General features: G+C 42.9%; 1 protein-coding gene across 4 annotated transcripts in view; it reads left to right on the top strand.

The window, feature by feature from the left end:
* LOC125751753 (MOB kinase activator 2-like) overlaps window positions 1-13009 on the top strand; it is a 48820-nt gene extending 35811 nt beyond the window's left edge. For 3 of the 4 annotated variants that reach the window (XM_049030991.1, XM_049030989.1, XM_049030990.1), the window contains exons 2-5: window positions 9309-9469; window positions 9927-10020; window positions 10890-11014; window positions 11177-13009. In XM_049030991.1, the coding sequence (XP_048886948.1) occupies window positions 9309-9469; window positions 9927-10020; window positions 10890-11014; window positions 11177-11445 (649 nt within the window). In that variant the 3' untranslated portion in view covers window positions 11446-13009. Of the gene's footprint in view, window positions 1-350; window positions 717-9308; window positions 9470-9926; window positions 10021-10889; window positions 11015-11176 lie in introns of those variants that run through there. The other variant, XM_049030988.1, reaches the window with a different exon arrangement.
* The last annotated feature ends 9918 nt before the right edge of the window (window positions 13010-22927 follow it).

The following is a 22927-nucleotide window of genomic DNA, read 5'->3' as shown; positions in this document are numbered from 1 at the left end:
CGGAGCGGAATGGTGGGGTGCACAGTTCGGATCGGATACTAGAGAATTCGCGATGGACGTCTGTTCGCGTAATGGGGTTATGCGGATGGAATGCGCCGCGCTCACATTGCCGTAATGGAGTCGGCGGGTCACGATAATGACCATTTAATACTGGCGGCTTGCCGGTTCCCCTACTTTCAATTAGCTGCAAATGCACAATAACTTTCTGGACGTATGCTTCAAACTAATATTTGATTTATATGTCCATTATGTTTTGACAAAAAATGTCCAGTAACCTTCTAGTTATGTACATACGTGGGATCTATGTTAATCGTCCGGATTTATACGTATGTATTTGTTTAACATAGCCATATCTATGGTGGGAACTAAATAATGTGCGTTGTGGGTTCATTTTATCAGATCACGCAAATGAGGCTTAGAAGACGGCCGACGGTCGACGGCCTTAAAATGAGGACACGCTCCGCCTTTGCCGTTTGTTCATAGGCTAGAAGTCGAGGAGGGTAAACCTCTGAAAGGACGCAAGGGGGAGGAAAAAAAGACAAGCTGCTCCTGTAGTTTGTACAGATGTGAATATTTAGTGCAGAAGCAGCGGTGAGGTGTCTGGGAGCGGGTGGCTTTACCATGGTCGGAGACCACTGCGCGCTGCCGGGGGAGAGGAGCCCCAAAAGCGGACTCAGCTGTAAAATGGTCCTGCAAGCAGTCGGCAAAGTCCTCAGGTGAACTTTTGCTTTACTTGTATTTTGGAGCCCCAAAAGCGGATTCAGCTGTAAAATGGTCCTGCAAGTAGTCGGGAAAGTCCTCAGGTGAACCTTTGCTTTATTTTTTATGTTGCGCAGATCGCAAATACGAATCGCAAAGTTGAGAAGTTTCCTTGAGTGAGTAGGGATCGGGTGCGAGGTGCGTCAAGTCTGGGATTTTACATCAACTTCATTTTCTTATACGATCGTAGGCATAACGATTAGATAATTGGTAGAACATTGCGTAAAATTGTATGGGGCGTAATGGGAAGATGTGTTCGTTTAAAGGGCGGGTATTACACATATACGTTTTACATTCAGAAACAGAAACTTTGTTCAAGCAAACTATTCTTCAAAAAGTGATGTTGCAGCTTTAAAATGTTTAATTATTTTAAGGTGAATTGTATAGCATTTAAGTATTAATAATGAGTTCTTTGAAATCATTCGTTAATTTGCTTCGCTGCAATGCTATTTATGCAAGCAATAGTTTGTACACTGCAAAGGTACACTTATGTAGTCAAGCAGTGTCTATAATAAGCATGCATTGGTGATGAATGTCATTTACGAAAACAATTCATAAATTCAAGATGACTACCCGTAAATACCTTTTCGACCCACTGGGAATGGAGAGATTATCTCGACTTCCCATGGCTGTTAAAATGCAAAATGCTTACCGTAGAGAAATTTGGAGTAGTAGTTGCTGTCATAAAAGGCAGTGTGGCCAGCAGTGAGAGACTGGTGATTTGACCTGGTATTAGCTCCTCTCTCAGGTCACTGTTATGTAGATGGTATCACAACAGGGGTTCCCTCTCCATCATACTGCTTCTTCACAATGTGCTGTTGTCCTTTACGGACCTTGTCAATAGGAATTTGGGCTTGGTGCCACAGAAGATTCTCAGTGAAGATGTGATCCCACTCTCCACACAGCTCAAAGTGTGCTATGTATTTTTGGGACAAGATTTATTTATTTTTTGTTCCCAATCTCGGTGGAGTTGTCATGATGCCCTGTGGCTAATCTGTCATTAGTGCTTTTTTAACATGCCTCAACTGAAAGCAACAAAACAGCCTGGCTAGCAGCTTGCAATAATTAGACAAAGTGCAAGATGAAACACGTCATTGGTACTTAAAACATACCTCTTCCTTCAATACAGAGGCTAAGCAGTGGCTGTTTATTGAAAGAAATTATGTGAATTATAATATTTAATAAGAATGCAACTTCTTTCTGAACATGATACCCATGCATTTACTCAGAGTTAATTTCTGAGAGCATAGCTGAGCGTTTCTGTTGGTGAACATGGTATCAATGTCTTTGTTCAGAAACTACATTTCTGTGAGTGTAGCTGCCCTCCTTCACATTGGGGGAAAAGCATGGAAGTCATCCATTCCATTTTTAGTCTCCTTAATTGCTGCTGTGGCTTTTCTAGGACTGGTGTCTTTTGCCGACCTGTGGTTTTTCGGGGAAAAGACCATTCACAAGTCCTATAATGGCCGTCTAAATAGCACTTCCAGTTCTGCAAGACGTTGGGCTTAAACCAGTTCCACACTCTGCATTCTTTTCTACAAAATGGCGCCATCTACGCATCCTTCCAGTTTTCTTTGGTTTACCCCATTTTTGTTCAAACTTTAAATATATATTTTGGTTTGGTTTTGGTAGAGTATGCCTTATTTTGCCCATGGGTCTCTCTACTTTTTCCTTTGCTTGCATTGCAGATGATACTCCTATTATTTTGCATTAAATTCTACTTGAAAAAGCAGAATTCAGGCAACATGGTGGTGCAGTGGTTATCACTGTCGCCTTTCATCTCTGGGACCAGGGTTGAAGTATCCGCCAAAGTTTCCTGTGTGGAGTTTGCATGTTCTCCCCGTGTTGTTGTGGGGTTTCCTCTGGGTACTCCGGGTCTCCCCCGCCCCCAGAGTCGAAAAACATCCTGAAACTGATTGGGGTTACCAAATTGCCCATAGATGTGCATTTGTGAGTAAATGGTGTGTGAGTGTGCCCTGTGATAGGTTTGCACCCCATCCTGGGTTGTTCCCTGTCTTGCACCCATAGCTTCTGGGATAGGTCCCCCCCCCCATGACCCTGAATGGGAAAAGCAGTTTCAAAAAATGGATGGATGGAGGGAAGACAGAATTCACGATGGGTTTATCTTTAACTTCTGAAAGGAGACATGTTGAAGACGTGCTCTATGGCCAGAAAAGAAAACAGCTCCTAGCTACTCTGGAGATAAAAGGTACATATTGCTTTTGTAGAATTCCATAAGAACTTAATAATGTGCTGTTGGCTTCTTCAAACTGACAGTGGCCTTTTCAGCCCAGGAGCCTCAGACACTGTCATGTTCACTAGCTGGATGCAACCTTATAGCCCCCTTCACAGATGAGCTTAATTGTGTCCATATGCTTACAGTCAAGTGCTTTCCAACCCCCCCCCCCCATCTTTTCTCAACCAGTTTCCCTTTCAGGTTTTCAATAATGTGTTTGACAGCCCTTACAGAGGTGGGGGTGAGGATGACAAATAGATATTAAAGGCAAAAAAATTCCAACCATTTGTGATTTCAAAATCCATTCGTAAAATGAGATATTTCTGCTGATGAAGCAATATAAGCTGTATAATGAAAACACAAAATTTGGTTAGTAGGTGAGCTGGTCCCTTCATAAAAGCAGGACTGTGACTTTGTATAAAACCTATTTGTGATTCAGGGCGTCTTCCCCGTAGAAGTGAGGAGCAAAAACTTGGCTTGATGGCATTTTCCATAATCTAGTTCCCGTCCAATAATTAAAGTAATTTAAAGCAGACTTTCATTCTTGTATCATTCTTGCCAGAGGCCTCACTTTATGATGCCTATTTTTAGACTTTGGTTGCAGAACAGGTTGTTAAAATGGCTCCATTTAATCGTTGAATGGTATTAGCCATGTTCTGTATGCAGTGTGTGCTTGATTATGGTGCTTTACCCCTGGATTTGGGGTTCTGATTATGGCATGTTAACGTACTTGGCAGTGTCTTGAGATGACTCTGGAAAATACTTTACGGTGCTTTACAGATCAAAAACCAGCGTCTCTGAGCAAAGTTTTTCCTGTCTGCTCCTAATGTCTGTGCTGCTTATTCCCAAGTTTCATCCCATATGAAAGCTTGATTTGCCAGCCAGATGTCATCAAGACATATTGCATATCCTTGTCTACCTATACATCTGGATTTTAAAGGAAGTAAATCAGGATTTTTGGGCCATGTGTGAAAACAGTGGGGCACTGCAAGCTTTTGTTTTCTTCTGACTCTATTTGCAGAGTGATGGTTAGTCTAAAGTTTTTGTGTTGTATCTATGCTACCTGAGAAGAGACAGTCTTGTGCTTTAAACCATAAACTTTGAAATGAGATGGATAGGTCCCCTCTCAGAGGAACTGTTAGGGTCCTTTTCAAACGCACCAAGTACCATACTTGTGATAGGGGACTTTCACTTTTCCAGTGACTTCTGGTGGAGTACCAGTACCAAAAGTTCCAGTACCACAAGTGCCAAACCAGCTGGGGTACTTCTTTGGTACTTCAGTACTTTGTGGTGGGACTTGAATTGCATAACCAATCGCTTTCTTTTGTCAATTGGTTATGCAAATAGCCTGCCACTGAAACACAATACAAATGCCGCCTGGAAAACCATTGCAAACTCATAATTATAAATGAAGTAATATATTAATGTGATTTGGTCGTAAGAACATATACACCAAAAAGATCCAGAAGGCATGACAAGAAAATAAAAAGCATTTTGTTGAACATACTAATACAGTGCGCATATAGCATGCTATCCTAGTGATGTGATTTTATTATAATTATAGCAATGTGATTTTGTTGTAATATAATTTATCACTGTCTTTTAGTGATTTAAAGGGCAAGGGTGAAAATGATTACCATTGTCTCTGAGAATGCATGCAGCACTCATGCAGAAACAGCGGAGGTCAACTTTAAACTGATTTTTAAACATATAAGAATCTATAAAAAGAATGCTTAAAATTGCAAAGCTTGGCAAGTTTTTTTTTTCTATGACAGTAACAGAGTGAAATTATTGTAGTTAAACTTTAACCCCCTGTGCCATGATATCCATACAGAATTGAAAGTAAATAAATCTTATTTTAATATAGCTGAGTAGCAATGTAAGAATTGTATGTGCATAACATGCAATGTTGCTATTAATATTGCACATCACCATGCCATGTAATATACTGCTGCCATTTTTCGAATTCAGCGCAAAATACCCCGTGTCGCATTGTAATATCATTGGGCACCGGTACCAGTTTTTATACCAGTGGAAAATCAACACCTCAAAGTACCGTACTTTTGGTACTTTCTCAAAGTACGGCCTCATAGCCCAATCCTGTAGCAGAGCCGCTCCCTGCCAGCAGGGGCCTCCCAGTAGTCTCGTGCTTCCTGCTGTCCTCCTGGTTTGTCTCACTGCAGTGTGGAATCCAGACCATTGTGAGCACAGCTCCCAGATTCCCCTGGAGGCTGACTAATGGAGTTTGGTAACCCTGTTGCATTGTTACTTAGCACGCTGTTTACCCACCTTTGAGCTCTGCAGGGGTCAGATATCCATATAGTCACCATTTTTTTTTTAATTATTATAAAAAAACAGCTTCTAGTTGGCGGTCGGTATGGCATATGGCTTTCCTACTTTTCATCTTTAAGTGCCTGAGTCAGTTTGAGGGCCCATAGGAACATGGCGCCTGGCATGTTCTGCATACGTGCTGGAGGCCCCCTCCAGCCAGCTCTTCCTCGCCTCTGCCGCCTCCCATACCCATCCCGAGGCCAGGCATGGGCCACATGCTGCAGTGTGCATGTCTGCTGTCCGTCTGCTGTCCGTCTGCTGCACGTCATGGAATCTTAACTCGGGCTCCTTTAAAAATTAAAGCTGCTGTTCTTAAACGATGGTTCTTTGTTCGCCTGGTTCCCTAATTTGTGTGTTTTTTTCCCCTTATAACCACCTCCTTGCTGTGGTATGAGGGGAATTCCTAAACCATTAGTTTATTTTAAGAAAAAGAAAAGCAACCCCTCCCCCCAACACTGCCACCTTATGGCAACTGCCCTGGTTAGTGGTTTCTCATGGAGAAATATTTACCATAAAAGGCACTGTGTGCCTCCCAGCCTGGACAGAGGGCTGTGGACAAAGGCCAAAATCATCCTCGCCTGTCTGGAAGTGCTTTGGATGGGGGCTGGGAAGGGTGGCAGAGATGCGGTAAAGTGCTGACTGCTTAAGGCTCCGGGGCGTTGGTCCTGAGGCCCACTGATATGATCCAGGAAGCAGACACATTCACGTCACAATGGCTCCAGAGCCCCTTATGAAATTACCGATCATGGTCTATGTTAGTCCATGGAGGGAATGAGAGTTAGGTAGGTGAAAGTTTCTCCTGAACCCAAGATGTCTTGGTCCACAGAAATGGCACACCTCTGTAAGTGCTGGTCAGAAGGCTCATAATGCCGCTGATTGTTTTCAGTATCAAGTGGAATGTAGTCGGCCAAAGCCCGTTATCCACCCTGCAATAACACATCTTTCATCTCCACTTCTGTGTGATATAACTTGCACAAATAGGTGGGGACACTGGATGGATTCTTTCACCATCGGTGCAGGAAATAAGACAGGATACAACATGCAATAATCCCAGAGGGATGCAAGCAGTTCTTGCTTGAATACTTGCCTAGTTATGGTCTCTGATTTTATGTTGATATGTTTTTTTTTTTGCTCCATCCATCCATCCGTCAGTTCATCCATCTTGTGCATATCCAAAATAACATGGTCTTTTTCTTGTTCTGTTTATTTGGTTGGTTCAGTGTACTTCCTCTTGTGCTTCATAAGGTGCTCAGCCTCAACTTAAATGAATTAAATAAAAATGACAGACCCCCCGCCCCCTCCCCTTCTGAGTTATGGATTCGGTTTGTTAATGGGGTTTGTATATCACCCCCTGCATGTGCTCGCTTTAATATGCTTCTATCAAGTCTTAGGTGGATTGGTGTGTCTGAAGTTTCCATATTGTGTGTGCTGGTTTGTCTGAGTTTTTCCTGACATCCCATCCAAGGTGTCCCCCATGTTTGAACCCTGTGTTTAATGGGATGGACTCCAAACTCACCCTGACCCTGCACTTGATAAGTAGTTATGGGAAATGGATTAATTAATGGAGGGCACTTGTTCGGTTGTTCAGTCATAAGATCCCTCCATCCACCGCAGCAGCCAAAAAATGTCTAATATTAAAGTGATCAAACCCATGTTCTCTGTCTACTCTCACAAAGGACCCATGAAGTATCAGTCTACACATTGTAGACTGCAAGCTTCCTGCAAGTCCTGGCACATACTGTTGAAGTGCAACATTTATGCTGGATTCCATTTCAGTGTTACATAGATCTTTTGGGATTTTTGGGAATATTTATTTTGCCTGGAACCTAACCTGTTTCAACCATGCTAAGCTCCTAAATGGTCAAACTGGTGAGGGTGATATTTATGGTGATGTTTAAGAGCTGCAAGTGCTTTGAGTTCTGCACCTCAAGGAGGGTGATTTCCTCAGTTTTCTTAAGAGCCTTTCTTCCTACTTTCATCTTCCCCCTCGAATATAGACTCTTAATCATTTTACATTATCATTGGTTGAGCCTCAAGTGGTCATCTAGACCATCTCATCACAAAAAAGCCTTTGTGGTCTACAGCTGAAATCTGCTTTGCAGATGCACAAGCTGGATAAGACAACTATTTGAAGGTTTTTTTTCTGCAAATGATTGCCCAGCTTATCACCTTGATGGTTGACTTTCAGATCCCTTATGGATAAAAGGGAATGTGAGGGGAAATGACCACGCTGAAGTTTCCAAAGCAAACTGAAGGTTTACAGGTCCCAGTTGCATCATGCTTTGGTCTCTGACTGGCAAAGGAGCATACCTTCTTAAATAGAGCCTGCTGTCTTCGCCTCTTCTTCGTGTGTGTGTTGTATGTGTTGGCAGAAGTGTTGAGGTCTCCTTTGGTTTATTACAGAAGCATATGGCTGGAGAAGCTGCTCCAGTGAGGTGTGTAATGCACACAGGAGCGTAAACCTTGAGAGGCGAGGACCTTCCTGGGTTTCTGTCTTGTTGCTCAAGAAATTTGAAGCAGTCTCTCTAAAGGGCCCGGAATGGGAGTTTTGTTTAGACATACGGTGGAGATGAAAAGGTCAGAAATCAAGCTGAGAGAAGCACTGCATTTTTGCTGCGCTTTGCGGCTCTCTGGGTTGTGCAGCAATGCAGTGCAGAAGAGCAGCACAATGTAACTAGAAGTGAGCTAATTGAGCAGTTTAATCCCTGGTCTTACAACACACATGGGCCGTAGTTTGGTTTTGATATTACACAATGGGCAGATCACTCACACAGTTGGTCATAATGACTTTAATGGTGATGTATTGGCAACCCTCAGTGAATGAGTCTGCATAGGAACTGTGGCCTCTTGCCAACAGGCTGCTGTCTATGGGATGAGCTAGTTAACAATGCCTCCATGTTGTTTAGTGGCGGGGGTGCCCACTCGCCATGTGTTTTGGGAAGCTGGGCCCTGTGTACATAACTGCATGCTCTGGAGCATAGCAAGTCCTGGGTCTGTCTGGGCCAGACAGAGCCGCCCTTAGCCAGACCAATAGCATAGCACAGTACAGGCCCTGGCTGGGTGTGTGGACATTGAAGGCAGACTGTGTGGCTACTGCACACACAGAGCCTCCTTTGTCCTGCCACAGCACGTGCTTGGGGCCACTCATGACCCCTCGCTGTTACTGTTTGCTGGGAATGTCGACTAGAGACCCTAGGTCCTGTGTGGAAAGTCATGCCGGCTGTGCCTTCTGAGCCGAATGCTGTTCATTTATTTTGACTCACTGAGATGCACAAGGCCACTTTTTTATGGAGTCATGTGACCTAATGGGATGTTACAGGGCCCACAGCATGTGGTGCGTTGGGTTCTTAGACCCTTGGGGACACCGGAGGCACAGTGGCTAGATTCCCTTGTCTTTGCTTGGTTTTATTGGCTGAAGTTTTATGGGTCATAAAAGGACAGTTAGCAGAGAAAAATGTTTGTGTTTAGTTTCAAGTCTTTGTTCTCTTGACTAAGACATGGGGCTCTGGTGCTGCACTACTGTGCTCTGTGGAGTTTACTGCTCATGCCTAGGTTCCCAATGCTCCCAGTGTACTGCAGGATGTGGCTGGTGTCTCTGGGGTGTTGAAGGTGTTGTTAATATAACACATCACTGCTAAAAATAGCACTGGAAGTAAAATGGACAGCCCTCTAATGCAGGCACCAGTACCCCCTGCTCCTGATACTAAGGGGCCACCCTTAGGTCACTTGGGCTCACTGTGGTCTCTCTTCAGCCTTGTTGGTCAGTACCACACAACAAAAGCAAATAGTCCCGTAGACAGGATGCGAATTTCACCAGCGGCAGTTAACGGCATTCTGTACACGCTGGGCCTTTCATTTCCTCAATCAGTGAATCAGTCTTTGTGTGACATTCACACTTTCTCTCTGCACCACACTGTCATTTTAGGATGCCGCTTACGTACCAACCCCTCCTCCATTTTTGTTTTTTGGTTGTTATTCACAGGAAGTCCAAGGCGAAGCCCAATGGGAAAAAGGCACCGACGGAGGAGAAGAAGCCTTACCTGGAGTCGGAGTACACCAAAGCACGGGTGGTGGACTTCGACCTGAAGGAGTTGGTGGTGCTGCCCCGAGAGATCGACGTTAATGAATGGCTCGCCAGCAACAGTATGTCCTGACTGGCTCTCAAAGAAAACACCTGATTTTTAAACACCTTAAGCCAGTGTTTCTTAACCCGAACCTCTGGGACCCCCAGGCAGTCCCTGTTTTTGCTGGGAGCCGGAGAGGAAACACTGCCTTAAGGGAAGCTCAGGCTATTCATATTTATCATCTGTCATTCAAATCCCGGTGTATTCAGCTAGTTTATCATCACACTTCCAAACATGGTTTTGTGGAATACAGATATGCCTTTTTTAATAAAATCATACCATTTTGCCATTATTATACTTAAAGTTGCAGGCTTCTTTTTTCAGCATCATGGTTTTTACCAGCAGGAGTCCTTATTAGAGCATGACAGGGCTTAAGACACATGCAGCGGAGGCTTCTTAACAACTTTGCTTTATTAACTGGCTGTGTGTGTGTCGCTGACCTAATACTGCCCTCTTCTGTTCACACTTCCTCACAGCGACAACCTTCTTCAATCTCATAAACCTGCAGTACAGCACAATCTCCGAGTTCTGCACTGGAGAGACCTGTCAGGCCATGACGGCATGCAGCACGTGAGTCTGGCACATTTCTGTTCACTGTTTGTGATCTATGGTCTCGGGTTTTGAGCAGCCAGTAGCAGGGTTTCTCTTGAGTTTGTCTTGTAAGGCCTCCATTTATTACAGTGTATTAGGCCTATCAACACACAATCCTACTTAGATAACCAAATCCTTGAAAAAGGCGACGAACGAAAATCAGCCAAGTGATTTACAGACACCCCCCCCCCCCACAATCTCATTAAAAACTTTTTGTAGCTAATACAGTAATGAATTATTAAGTATCGTGGCCCCTTTTAATCCCAGAAAAACATGACAGTTCAAGGTTATTTGAAAGGAGCAGGTCTGTCACAGTGTTGTTAGCATTTAGAAAGTTACTGCAGGCAAAAAAATATGTTGTCTGCAAATAGCAGGGTATTAGGCATCCTTTGTCAGCATATGCTCGATTGTGGTTTGGCCTTAAGATCAGTTTAAAATATAAAGTATTAAGTGAACTAACTGGGTGTGCCTCTTCATTGCTGTTTGGGTTCCTCACACATAAACAGGCTTCCTTGCTGTCCACTGAGTGTCTAACCTCTGACCCCACGTTCGGTCCGTAGGAGTGTGCATGTACTGTGTCCCGTCCAGATGCCTCGTGTGCATGTCTACAGTGGGGGGGGGGGCGGCGGTGTCTGGGAACGCGAATGCCGGTCTGGGAATGCGCCCATGGGGAATGGTGCGTCATTTGCGGGCGAGATTAGGCCTGTGTTGGCTGCCCTATCTCTGGCATCGGCAAAGCCGGCCAGGGCCCTGGGTCCTCGTGGGCAGAGCCAGACAGCTGCTATGCAAGATGGCAGCTCAGGGTTCAGCAGCTTCTCAGATGCATTCTCTTTCTTTCTCTGTATCAGGATATATCATTGGTATGATGAGAAGGGAAAGAAGACAAAATGTACAGCCCCACAATATATAGACTTCGTCATGAGTCTGGTTCAGAAGCTGGTGACAGACGAAGACATCTTCCCCACAAAATATGGTAAGACGAATAAAATTCTGTTTCCACTGGCTGTTTTTGGTTAGCCAGAGTGCCATGTTCACGTGTACCATGGACAATACAGTAGATGACTGTTTGCAGATTGTAAAATAGCACATTGAAGTAGAGTTAAGGATGACATGAGCTCTCTGCCCCCTGATGTAGGTAAGGAGTTCCCCAGCGCTTTCGAAGCTGTGGTGAAGAAGATCTGCAGATACCTGTTCCATGTGCTGGCTCACATCTACTGGGCGCACTTTAAGGAGAGCGTGGCACTGGAGCTGCAGGGCCACCTGAATACGCTGTATGCACATTTCATCGTATTTGTAAGGGAGTTCAACCTGGTGGACCCCAAGGAGACCTCCATCATGGACGACTTGTCAGAGGTCCTTTGCACACCCCTGCCCGCCGCACAGAACCACGTAACGGAGAGATGAGCCGGCCCGTATGCAGCCTGTGCAGTGGGAGGATCCGGAACGGGGAGGGCTGAGCTGGCTGAGCTGCCGTCGGCACTTAGAGACCTTCCAGACCCTGAATGTGGCTGTGAGCAGCGGGGCCATCACACCAGCAGGAATTGGTGTGCGCTATTTTCCTGGCGGATCCCGCCTACCCGCCCAGCCCTTTAAATAACAATCATCTTTTTGTTTTTTTGTTTCCTTTTATTTAATTTTCTTTTACCCTCCATACTCCCTGCTGTTGTATTTCCCGGAGCGTTTCTGTTCTCTCTTCAGTTTCCTCTCTGCTCTCATCCTTGCGCGGTGGCTTTGCCAGTGTCCAGAGTCCTATGGTATGATGTTACTATGGATATGAAACCCAGAGAGTGACCTTTCCAGCTGGCACAGCTTTAGGGTGAGCCCGGGCTCCGTCACTGTCCCGTACCGGCAGGGTGACCCCGGGCTCCATCACTGTCCCGTACCGGCAGGGTGAGCCCGGGCTCCGTCACTGTCCCGTACCGGCAGGGTGAGCCCGGGCTCCGTCACTGCCCCATACCACAGCCAGCCTTCTGCTTGGATTGACCCTTCTTTCCTCACTTTGTTTTGGATTTTATTTTGGGAGACAGGCACATTCTGAGAGGCCTTCCCACTCAGGACACGTGAGGGCATATGTTACTGCTGCCAACTGCGGAGAGAGCCGCGAGAAAATACTGTTTTTATGTTAACACAGTCTCACGTGTAATATTGAAGTCAAGTAATCTGGTTGCCACTTAACTATATGTTTGTATGTATGTATGTATGTATGTATGTATGCTTCAAAGCTCTGGTGTGCATGGAGACAACATAAAGGACATTAGTCTTTGACTCAGAGGAAGCAGACCCTGCAATGTAGAACTTTTGGTTTTGCTCAAAAACACAGAATGAATTGAAAGTCTGCACTGGGGTGCCCCCTGTGGCACTGGTAAGGTTTGTTAGGGTTTTGGGCCAATGAATGATGCTGCTGCTGCTTTTACTCGCATAACCAGCACAACATGAGGACAAAGACAGTTCGTACTGTCTGCTGTACATGCAACCCCCCCCCCCCCCCAAACAAAATAGACATACACATTCTGTTCAGGGGGCTTATAGTAGTCATGATATGGCCGTCTGCCCTTTGCAAGCTCGCAAGGGGGTTTTTAAAACTGCGCTGCCCCAACTGACCACCTTGCATATGACATTTCCATCCCCAGACGCCACCCACCCCATGTCTTGCCTGTCCTCTGACAAAGGCTTGAGTGTGTCTGTCTGTCTGTATGTGTGTGTGTTTGCACACTGATGGGACGGCAAACCCAAGAGAGAGAATGGTAATTCCAGTAATCACTGTGTATGACTCTGTCACAGGCAGTAGAGAGAGCTTTCTTTTTGGACAGCCTCTGTGTTTGAGGAGGGATTTTATTTATTTCTTTTTTTTAATATTTGCAGGGTTCTTCAGTTCTGGCTTTCGTTTTATGTGTTTTTAATTATCTAAGTTAAAAGCATTTAATATTTTAAGCTCTGCAAATTATAATCTAATAAAATATAAAATATATGCATCTGTCTTGTGGTATTAATGTTTCGTGTTCTGGTTGGGTTTTTCTAAAGGTATGTCTTCTACAGTAGGATGTGACATTTTTGGGGAGTGTGAATTTTTTCTTCTTTGTTAGTGTTCTTCCATACTGAACCTCTTAACTTCTGAGGAAAATATATTTGCTGTATATGATTCGCAGTGAGTATTCTAAACTGCTCTCCTGCCATGTCATAGAACTAAGCTGCTAATGCAGTACAGCCCACTTCCATAAGGTGTCAGTGCCGTGCAGAATGCAATGTGCATTAAAATGTACTGAATTTTGTACATTTAATAATACACTAATTGCTTTTTTGTATAAGATAATCATAAGATTAAAAAACCTGCAGTTTGACACACTGACATATTTATTATAACATTCACCAAGAGTTTTGTAGTTGTTTTGCCAACATACTTTTTCAAATAGCTATTTCCAGTATTAGCACTTAAGCAGCAGGCAACTTAATTTCCACTTTGGCTCTTACAACATCTTGTAAGCTTACAACATTCTGGGTAAAGGATCCTGAGGATCTGTGTAAGATTAAACAGGTGAGTCACAAGATCCCTTGTGTCTGAATGATCCATGATACATTCAGGTAAACTGCAAGTAGTTTTATGTTAAAATAATTATTCTGCTAGATTTATTAAGATGGTGGCTTGTTTGTAAGAGTGCAAATGGTATCCTGGTAATAGTTCCTGTTCCAGGTCTAACTTTGAAGCTTCATTCTGTTAGTTCCAATCACATTTGCTTGTCCTCCTTTCATTTATTTTTTGCATTATACCATGAGATTTCTCCACCCCACTGTGTGAAATCCTCTTTATTACCTCTGTATTTATCTATTACTTGGCAGCAGTTGCGGCTAGCCAAAATTGTTAGTTACGTGAATTGAAGACTGAGCCCCCCCCCCCCCCCCCGGTATAATTTGGGAGCTGATCATATATTAGTCATTACTATAATATAAGAAATATTAGGGTGTTCATTACACTAATCCTAAATATTTCACAGTAGTCGATCATTTAAATCAAATGTAACCCTATTTAGCCTGCATCCCAAACCTTCAGTTGTGTAGCACTTAACCTGACGTGATGATTAGAAAGTGATGCTGACAAAAATAGTTTTTAACAGGTACATGCTATCTTTTGAGTACAATGATTTGATATGAGTGGTTTACACAGTTTTACATTACTGTTTTACTCTGCACTACATATGCAACATAAACACACCAACAAATGGCAGAACATCATTGTAACAGCAAAGCATATCTGTCACCTTCCATTAGTTTCCTGTGTTTTTATAGGTTTCAGGTCCCCTAAATGATATAAAATCAAAGTCACTGTTTTCCCTCACTGTATCATTGTGTTTGCTAACTGGAGATGGGCGCCTTCTTCACTCAAACTATCAGTCAACACCGTAACTAACAAGCGATGTCTCCATGACATTTGTGGACATGTAAATTTGGTTTGCAGAGTCCTATATAGGCTTTTAAATAACTAAATTTAAGACGTTCAGTGTTTGTTAGTACCTTGTGGTGAGATGAAGCCTCGCTGTGCAGTGCATGCAGACCTGGATAGTGTGAACCAGAAATGGTGAAATTTTAAGAGAGACCAATAGCATAAGTGAGGCATAAATGGCGTTTTATTACTTCTTGAATTCGAGATCATGAAGACACTCAAATAGCAGCCAGTAAATAAATGTTTTTTAAATTTTGGGCTTCCTCTGCCAACCCCAGAAGGATGGGCTCCCCCTTTGAGTCTGGTTACAACATACTAGGTTTTTCCTTGACACCATTGTCTCTGGCTTGCTCTCTGGCGGCTTTGGGGAGGAATAATGTTGAGCACTATGAGAAAATGTAATGTTGTGAAAATGCGCAATACAAAAGAATTGAACTGAACTCGGCTAATGAAAGTTAACCAACCACTGCCACATACTAAGAGGTAGAACATTGCTGCAGCGCTCCAACTAGCTGCACAATGCTTTTTATTTTGCTTTCCAATCCAGTCTCTGTACCAAAGCTCACGGCCAAAGTTCTATTGCGTAGCAAGCTCCAAGCACACTCCTCCTTTTTAGTCTTTAGCACAAGTTATTGAAATAGAGAGACAGTGTATAGCTCGGTTGGCTAAGCCTCTGTGCCTGTCCTCCGAAGATCACTGGTTCAAGCCCAGCTTCAGCATGTTTCTGGGTCTTTGAACAATACCCATGCTGCTATGGGTGATTGCTTTTTGCTTCCAAGTTTGGTCTCACCTATGGAGAGTAAGATGGGGTAAGTGAAAAGAGAACTTCCCCATGAGCATCAATAAAATAATTAATCAATCAAAAGATAAGTGAGGCTTTCACCATTGTGGAAAACAGGGCCTGTGCTTTTACAAGGGTAGGTATCAGCCATTTAAGTTAAATGTCATGTGTAAATGGAGAGTGACTTTCCGGAGAAACTAAGGTAAGCCTTCAAAGGATGCAGACGCTGAATTCAGACACAGCTGTGGGTTGCATCCTCCTAAGGCTGCATTTGAATGTGTCACAGTCGCAACAAGGCCGCCCCATTTCCAAGGCCATTTCAGATGCACCCTAAAAATTAGGGATGGGCCGATCCACGTTTTCAGTTCTGAACGATTTTCACTTTCATGTTTTTATATATATTTCATTATATTCATATTTTCAAGCTAGTAAATAGGAATGAAAAAAATGTATGCCAAAAATATTTAATTAGGCTACTAGAAACATGCATATTGTCCTGTTCCACCTCGTTTGTACATCTCGTTTTAAGCATTTTGAGACAGTTCAATTTGAAAATCTTCCAGGAGAGTATAAGCAAATGGCGAATGCTTAAAATGGCACCCAATTTTTCTCGCAAGGGCAAAAGCATAACTTACACTTCTTTGCTATAACATCCTCTTGTGCATCACAAGCTGTACAAAGTGTGCAAAGCAGCCCAAGCTAACAACTTGCAAATCATCCATTGCTTTTTTTTGTCTCGCACAGTTGCATGCACATTGTTTAATGGGATTATCCACTAAACCCTACTTCTAGCTCTCAACTTTATTTTTACAAAGACTGCAAATCACTGTGTTATTAGTCGTCATCACCTTTTTATCTGAAATTCTTACGCTCCCCCACCTGTGAAGGGGGATGCGCATGACGTCACAGCAGGTGGACGTCACCCACTGAGAAGCAGAGAAACTGAGTGGCAGCCTTAGTACCCAGCTTGAATGCCACAAAATACATCTGAAATGCAATTGATTGTGCTAACGGATTTAACAAGAAATAGGAGCTACCTTTTTACGGACTGCCGAAAACTAAATAAAAAAGTATCGGACATGGATCGGTCACAAATGGCCGACACCCAATCCGTCGAATAGGTACATCTATACTAGAAATACGTTATTTTTTGTCAAGATCTCAAGATTAATTGCGCAAACCTATGAAGGACACCTACAAAGGCTTCGAAGGATGTAACCCCCAGATTCAGACCATGATTAACTGTGTGCTAATTTATTAGCACATCTGTGAAAATCACAGTGTTATGTTAGCATCAAACCGTAGTAGAATTAGCATTCGCTTGCATAAATTTGCATAATAGATCCATCCCGTTCAGCTGCTCTTGTTCCGTTCAGTACTTTTATAAATATGAGGTTGTAATTTTCAGTTTCCAAGTTGCTGTGAATGCATCAATCCATCCATCCGTCCATCCATCCATCCATCCATTGTCCAAACTGCTTATCCTTCTGGGTCAGGGGGGGTCCGGAGCCTATCCCGGAAGCTATGGGCACAAGGCAGGGAGCAAGGAGCACAAGGAGCAAATAAAATATGCAGTAATTCTCTCACCATCCTGCTGCTGCTGACTCAAGAATGCACTGAGGTCCACATCACTGGCATCAGTATCCAAAATGAAGGGCCTGGCTGGAATTGGCAGAGGCAGGATTGGGGCACACATTAAGCGGTCCTTCAGCTGGTTGAAAGCATCTTGACAAGCCTCAGACCACTCAAAATATCAGCCTTTCTCTATCATGACACGGAGGGGCAAGACGATGTCTGCAAACCCCTGGATGAAGCAACGGTAGTAGGAAGCCAGTCCCAGGAAGCTGCGCACATGTCGAACAGTCTTCGGCACCGGCTAACCCTTCCACCACCTTCACCATAGCAGAGTCTGTGGCTATTTCATCAGGCCCCATAACATAGAAGAATTAGAATTTTTAGAATTTAGTGATTAACTGTCATTGTTGACACACCACAGCACACAGTGCACAACAACGAAATGTCCTCTGCATTTAACCCATATGTGACATAGCAGGGGGCAGCTAATTCAGCACCTGGGGAGCAGTGCTTGGGGCGGTACCTTGCTCAGGGTACCTCAGTGGTGCCTTGCTGGTCAGGGATTCAAACCTGCAATCTTTCAATTACAAGTGCGCTTCCCCAACCATTAAGCCACCACTGCCAAAATGGCCTAGGAATGTTGTCTTTCTTTGTAGGAGATGGCGCTTCTTTGAATTAAGAGATAAGTTAGCCTGCTGCACCCTCTCGAAGATGCCTCACTGCAACTCCTGGCATGAACAAGAAGGTCATCTAGGTAAACTATAGACGCTGAGGCGGGCACCCCACTCAAGACCTTTTCTATCAGCCTTTTGAACTTGGTTGGGCTGTTACAGTAATCTCCCATAGCCCCTGTCCAATGGTAAAGGCCATCTTTGGGCAGGCAGCTTGAGACAGGTAAATCTGCCAATACCCACTCCTCAGGTCCAGTGAACTGATCTAAGTTGATTGAGAGAGCTGGTCTAGCGCATCGTCAATGCGGGGTACGGGGTATGAATCTTTCCTAGTGACAGCATTAAGTCGCTGGTAGTCCACACAGAATCTGAGTGTCCTGTACCTTTTCTTTGCAATACCCTGATACACCACTACTCTACAATTGGAAAAGTGGGCCATCTCATCGTAGTGCTATTGTTCAGCAATTGGAGGGTTGCAGGTTCGAGCCCTGGTTCCTTCTGACCCAATCAAAGTCCTTGAGCAAGACACTGAACCCCAAATTGTTCCCGGTGAGCAGGTTGGCGCCTTGCATGGCAGCCTCCGGTGCATAAATGAATGGGTGAATGTGAGGCATGAAATGTAAAGCGCTTTGAGTACTCGTAGGAGTAGAAAAGCGCTATATAAATGCAGTCCATTTACCATTCACATGCCCCAACAGTAACCCATCCCAACAAAACAACCTCACCATAATATAACGTTTTATCATGACCACATATACTCCCCTTTAAAACTATAGAAATAATACATTAATAACAAGAACAAACTTGGAGGAGATAATTATAAACATTCATAACCGAACCATGACAGCCAAAACTTAACCCTATCCTTACCCTGTTCCTCGACAGTAGGAAGCGTTCTCTGCGCACACAAACCTGCAGCAAATGAACAGTTCAGTAGTATCAGTTCTATAAATTGAACGGAACTTGTGGTTTGAAACTTACTGGGATTTTTTTCAACTTTTTTCAGACCGTAGTAAATGGTGGATAACTGAAACTGCGGCTACTAAAATGGCGGTTTACCATTCTCTGTAAATTAGCTAGCTAATGCTAGTGTTGCTCCCTCATGGCACAGGCAGACAAGCGGTTTCCTTGTGACTGGTTTATTCCAAATTTTTCCCAAATCCACCATGAAAACTAAACATAAAGCACTGACAAAGGAAAATATAAAACAATAACATGCAGAGCATGCAAAATAACATTTTGCTAAAGTACAATACAGGCAGATGAACATAAAATACCTTTTTGGATGCATACCACAAAGGGAAATTGTCCTTTAATGTTCTTTTAACTATATTTAAAATACATTTCCTTAGGTCTGTGGGACTAAGAGAAGTCTTTCAACAATATCTGTATGTGCGGCTTGGTTTTCCGCGTCATTGTGGAGTTGTTTCTCTCGCGAGAGCCGCCTCACAGGAATCATGTGCAAATTATATTAAGCCAACACCATAACAATATATTTAAATAAAGTATATTTAAATAAATGCAACCTAAATTCATTTTCCTTTTTATAAAATAAGTCTGAGGAAAGGTAAGCAAATGATATAAATCTCCCACATAACAGATACAGTTACACTCCCACCAAATCACACAAACCATAATGTGGGATTTCCCTACGCTTCTCAATGAAACATTTCCGGTTGTTAACCATTTCACATGGAATTTCAGGCAAAACATTAAATACCTTAGTCTGCCTCAAGCAAGGTAACATCCTTCTGTACAGGTCTTTCAAGGAACACAATTTTAGTTGTGCATTTCCTGTTTTCTCCAACATAGTTTCACTAACTAGCAGTCTTAGTTTTCTCGCCCTACCATGTGGACCTGGATAGACTGTTGGAATTCTGGCCAGCTTTCATTCATTGCGTGGTGCCAGATAATCTTGTAGAAGGACAATGTCATTAACCTTGAAGTTAACCTTGTGCCACCTTTGTCTTAATTTGTTCATCATCATTCCATATCCTTTATGATGTACCCTTTCGTGAAAGTGCTTAATAAGTAAATTTGATTCATTGCTGTTCCTTGTGAGTACTGCTAGATGTTTCACATTTGGGTGTAGCGTGGCTTGACTTGAATGTCCTCCCACCCTTAGAAAACCATTTTCATTCATAAATGGACTCAACTCATGTAGCTTACTGTCTTTGGTCTTAGCAACTACTTTCCTTAGTTTGAAGCTCTTTATCTCATCTGAGAATGCTTCCTTTTGAAGTAGCTTAATAATAGCAAGACCTGCTTCCTTTATTTCTTCTAAACTTGTACTTTCATTGGTCCTTTGCTTCATTCTTTGACTGGTCTCTTCAATCTAACAAATGCTTTCACTCCCCTTGACAAATCAGAGAATTTCTGTAGGAAATCCAAGAGTGATGGTCTGCAGGATTGTCCTCAGAGGCAACATAAGCCCACTGTTCAGACTTTGCACTTAACTTGATTTTCTGTATGCAGTTCACTACAAAAATATTAAACCTTCTAGCATCCTTGTTTATGTATCCAAGAACGACCATGGAATCCATTCAGAAGATTTTCTTGCAGACCTTGGATCCTTCTGGAGCATGTCGCTGGTTTGAACTGCAACAACTGGCAAACAGAGTTCTAGTCTCAATATAGTTATGACCTTGGTTGGTGCAATCCTTGACTTTTCTATTATTAGACAACTATGGACATCTTCAGACTAATTGATGGCTCGCAGGTAAGTACATTCACCATATCCGAAGACACTTGCATCTGCAAAATGATGACGCTAATACCTTTTGATGTCACCAAACCTGAAGATAAGAAACATCTTTCGATTTGCATTTCAGCCAGATTGTGTAGGTCTTTAATCCAGGACACCCACTGAGGTCCTAAGGTTTCTGGAAGTTTTTCATCGCAGCCAGTCTTCTCTCTGCACATTTGCTGTATGTATTTCCACAAAAGGACAAACGGTGCTACAGACCCTAGGGGATCATACACGGAGGCTACAGTAGAAAACACACCTCTTCTTGTTAATGGGATTTTGTTTCACTTGAACTCTAAATTTGAATGATTCAGATGGGATGCACCAATCTACGCCAAGAGCTCATTCCCTCTGTGGTGAGCTAAAAGCCATGTCTGGATCTTTGATTACTGCACGCTCTTCTTCTGGGATGGTTGCCATCGCATTCTCACTGTTGGAAACAAATTTGCAAAGTTTTACCTTGCCAGTGAGGCAAAATTCTCTTAATTCTTCTTAATTCTCTTAATTCTGATTCAAGGACCCTTATGATGTCTGAGGGAGCAATTTCCTTTGCTTTGGTACAGCTCAAATAGTATACTTCAGTTTAGCTCCTGTTGCTTGGTTTTGCATCACAATGGCGGACACGGCCGACTTCACAAAAATATTTACATATGCGAATCACAGGAAAACGGCCATTCATAAGGCCCCCTGCAATGCGTATGAACAGTTTATGAATATTTTCTGCTTTGTTCATTCTTCTGACAAACGTGTAGATGCCGTGAAGGCTGGACAGAAGCTCTGGAACGCATCCAAAACATCAAAATCGAGCCGGACTGACTTGTATCGCAGTGCAATCGTCTGCATGGAAAAAATCAAAGCAAAACCTTCGATTAACACTATTCAGGATTATTTTACACCCTGTACTGTATGTATTTGTTTTTCTAGATACAATTTTCCCAAATTATACCACTTTACTTGTGTATTAATGCTTGAAAATAGCGTGAAAATGCCGAGATCGCATCCCAATTAAAGTCAATGCATATACTATTCCCATGTGGACGGAGTTGAAAACAGTGCTGGTATAGAGAGGGATCCCATGTCAGATTTCTGTACAACCTCGTCCCCAGGAGGCAATTTCCTATATTGCATGCTGATAGTGTTCTGTATGCATATTATGACTGAGCTTGTTTTTTTTATTCTGCTGCATCTTTTTCAGGATTCTGATATTAGTTACGACCTGGTTTGTGTTCTTTGCAAAACTGTCATGTTGCACAGCATGACAGGTACTGGTATTTATTCTTTTCTTTTTTTCCTTTTTTTATAATTAATAACATATTAAAAAGGCAGGCATCAATTTTCATAGCAGAATTTTTTGTATATCAGCAAAGCTTCCTAGGTATTAATTCTTATTTTTTTCAGAGTGATGATGCCACTGTGCCAGTGGCAATGGCGGATGAATCAGCCAGGGAAACACATTCAGCTGAAAAAGAAGTTAGTGCCTGTTCGTTTATGTGTAATTCACTGGGTATCTCTTGTTCTGTCTCCAAATCATTAGACATGGGACATTCTTTGGCCAACCTGTAGGTTTATATAGGAACATGAACAATGACCAATTTCTTTGGTTTTCTTTTTGGTTTTTATGTCACAACCTGAAAAGCTACTGTTTGTTCTTGGAAAATGTTGTCATGTATCTATTGTTCCAGGGACAACCAACCTGTAGTAGGACTGTGTATCAGAGTGACTTTTTTGGCTTCTGCTGATCTTTCTGGCACTACATGTACATCTGTTTGTCTCCTGTCTTTGGTAGATAGTTCATACATGTATATCCTCATGTATCCTACATGTTTTTGGAAAAACAATATAACAACCTTTTTTTCTTGAAATCCATGTCTTTATTTGAAATACTACAGTATTCTTGATACTAGTAAACTTCACAGACTCTACCTGTGCCCTACAGAGCTTAAACATGTCAAATGGGCACTGGTATTGTACGCATATCATCATTTTTTCAATAGGCTTGTGCACTTTTTTTTGGGGGGGAGGGGTAGGCGAAAAGAGTACTCTTTGTACACTTGTGAAAATGATGACAATTATGGACGGCCCCTTACAACTGCATGGCTCAAACAGTCCCAACATGAAAAGGGAAACCATACCATAGCCTTTACATCCAAATGAATTTATTCACATAGAAATAGAAACAACCCATTTAAACATAAATTAAAGTAAAAAAATATATATATATATATATATATATATATATATATATGGGCGGCATGGTGGTGCAGTGGTTAGCACTGTTGCCTCACACCTCTGGGACCCGGGTTTGAGTCTCCACCTGGGTCACATGTATACAGAGTTTGCATGTTCTCCCCATGTCATCGTGGGGTTTCCTCCAGGTACTCCGGTTTCCCCCCACAGTCCAAAAACATGCTGAGGCTAATTGAACTTGCTAAATTGCTCATAGGAATGTGAGTGTGCCCTGCGATGGGCTGGCCCCCCATCCTGGGTTATTCCTTGCCTTGTGCCCATTGCTTCCGGGATAGGTTCCAGACCCCCCCACAACCCAGTAGGATAAGCAGTTTAGGAATTGGATGGATGGATGGATGGATAATCGTATACTCATTAACATACAACCCCAAATCAGAAGAAGTTGGGACGGTATGTTAAATTTAAATCAAACTGAAAACAGTGCTTTGTTA

This window comes from Brienomyrus brachyistius, chromosome 11, assembly GCF_023856365.1.
Source record: "Brienomyrus brachyistius isolate T26 chromosome 11, BBRACH_0.4, whole genome shotgun sequence".
NCBI lineage: Eukaryota > Metazoa > Chordata > Actinopteri > Osteoglossiformes > Mormyridae > Brienomyrus > Brienomyrus brachyistius.
Note: the sequence above shows the minus strand (reverse complement) of the source record. Positions and strands in the feature narration are given on the sequence as shown.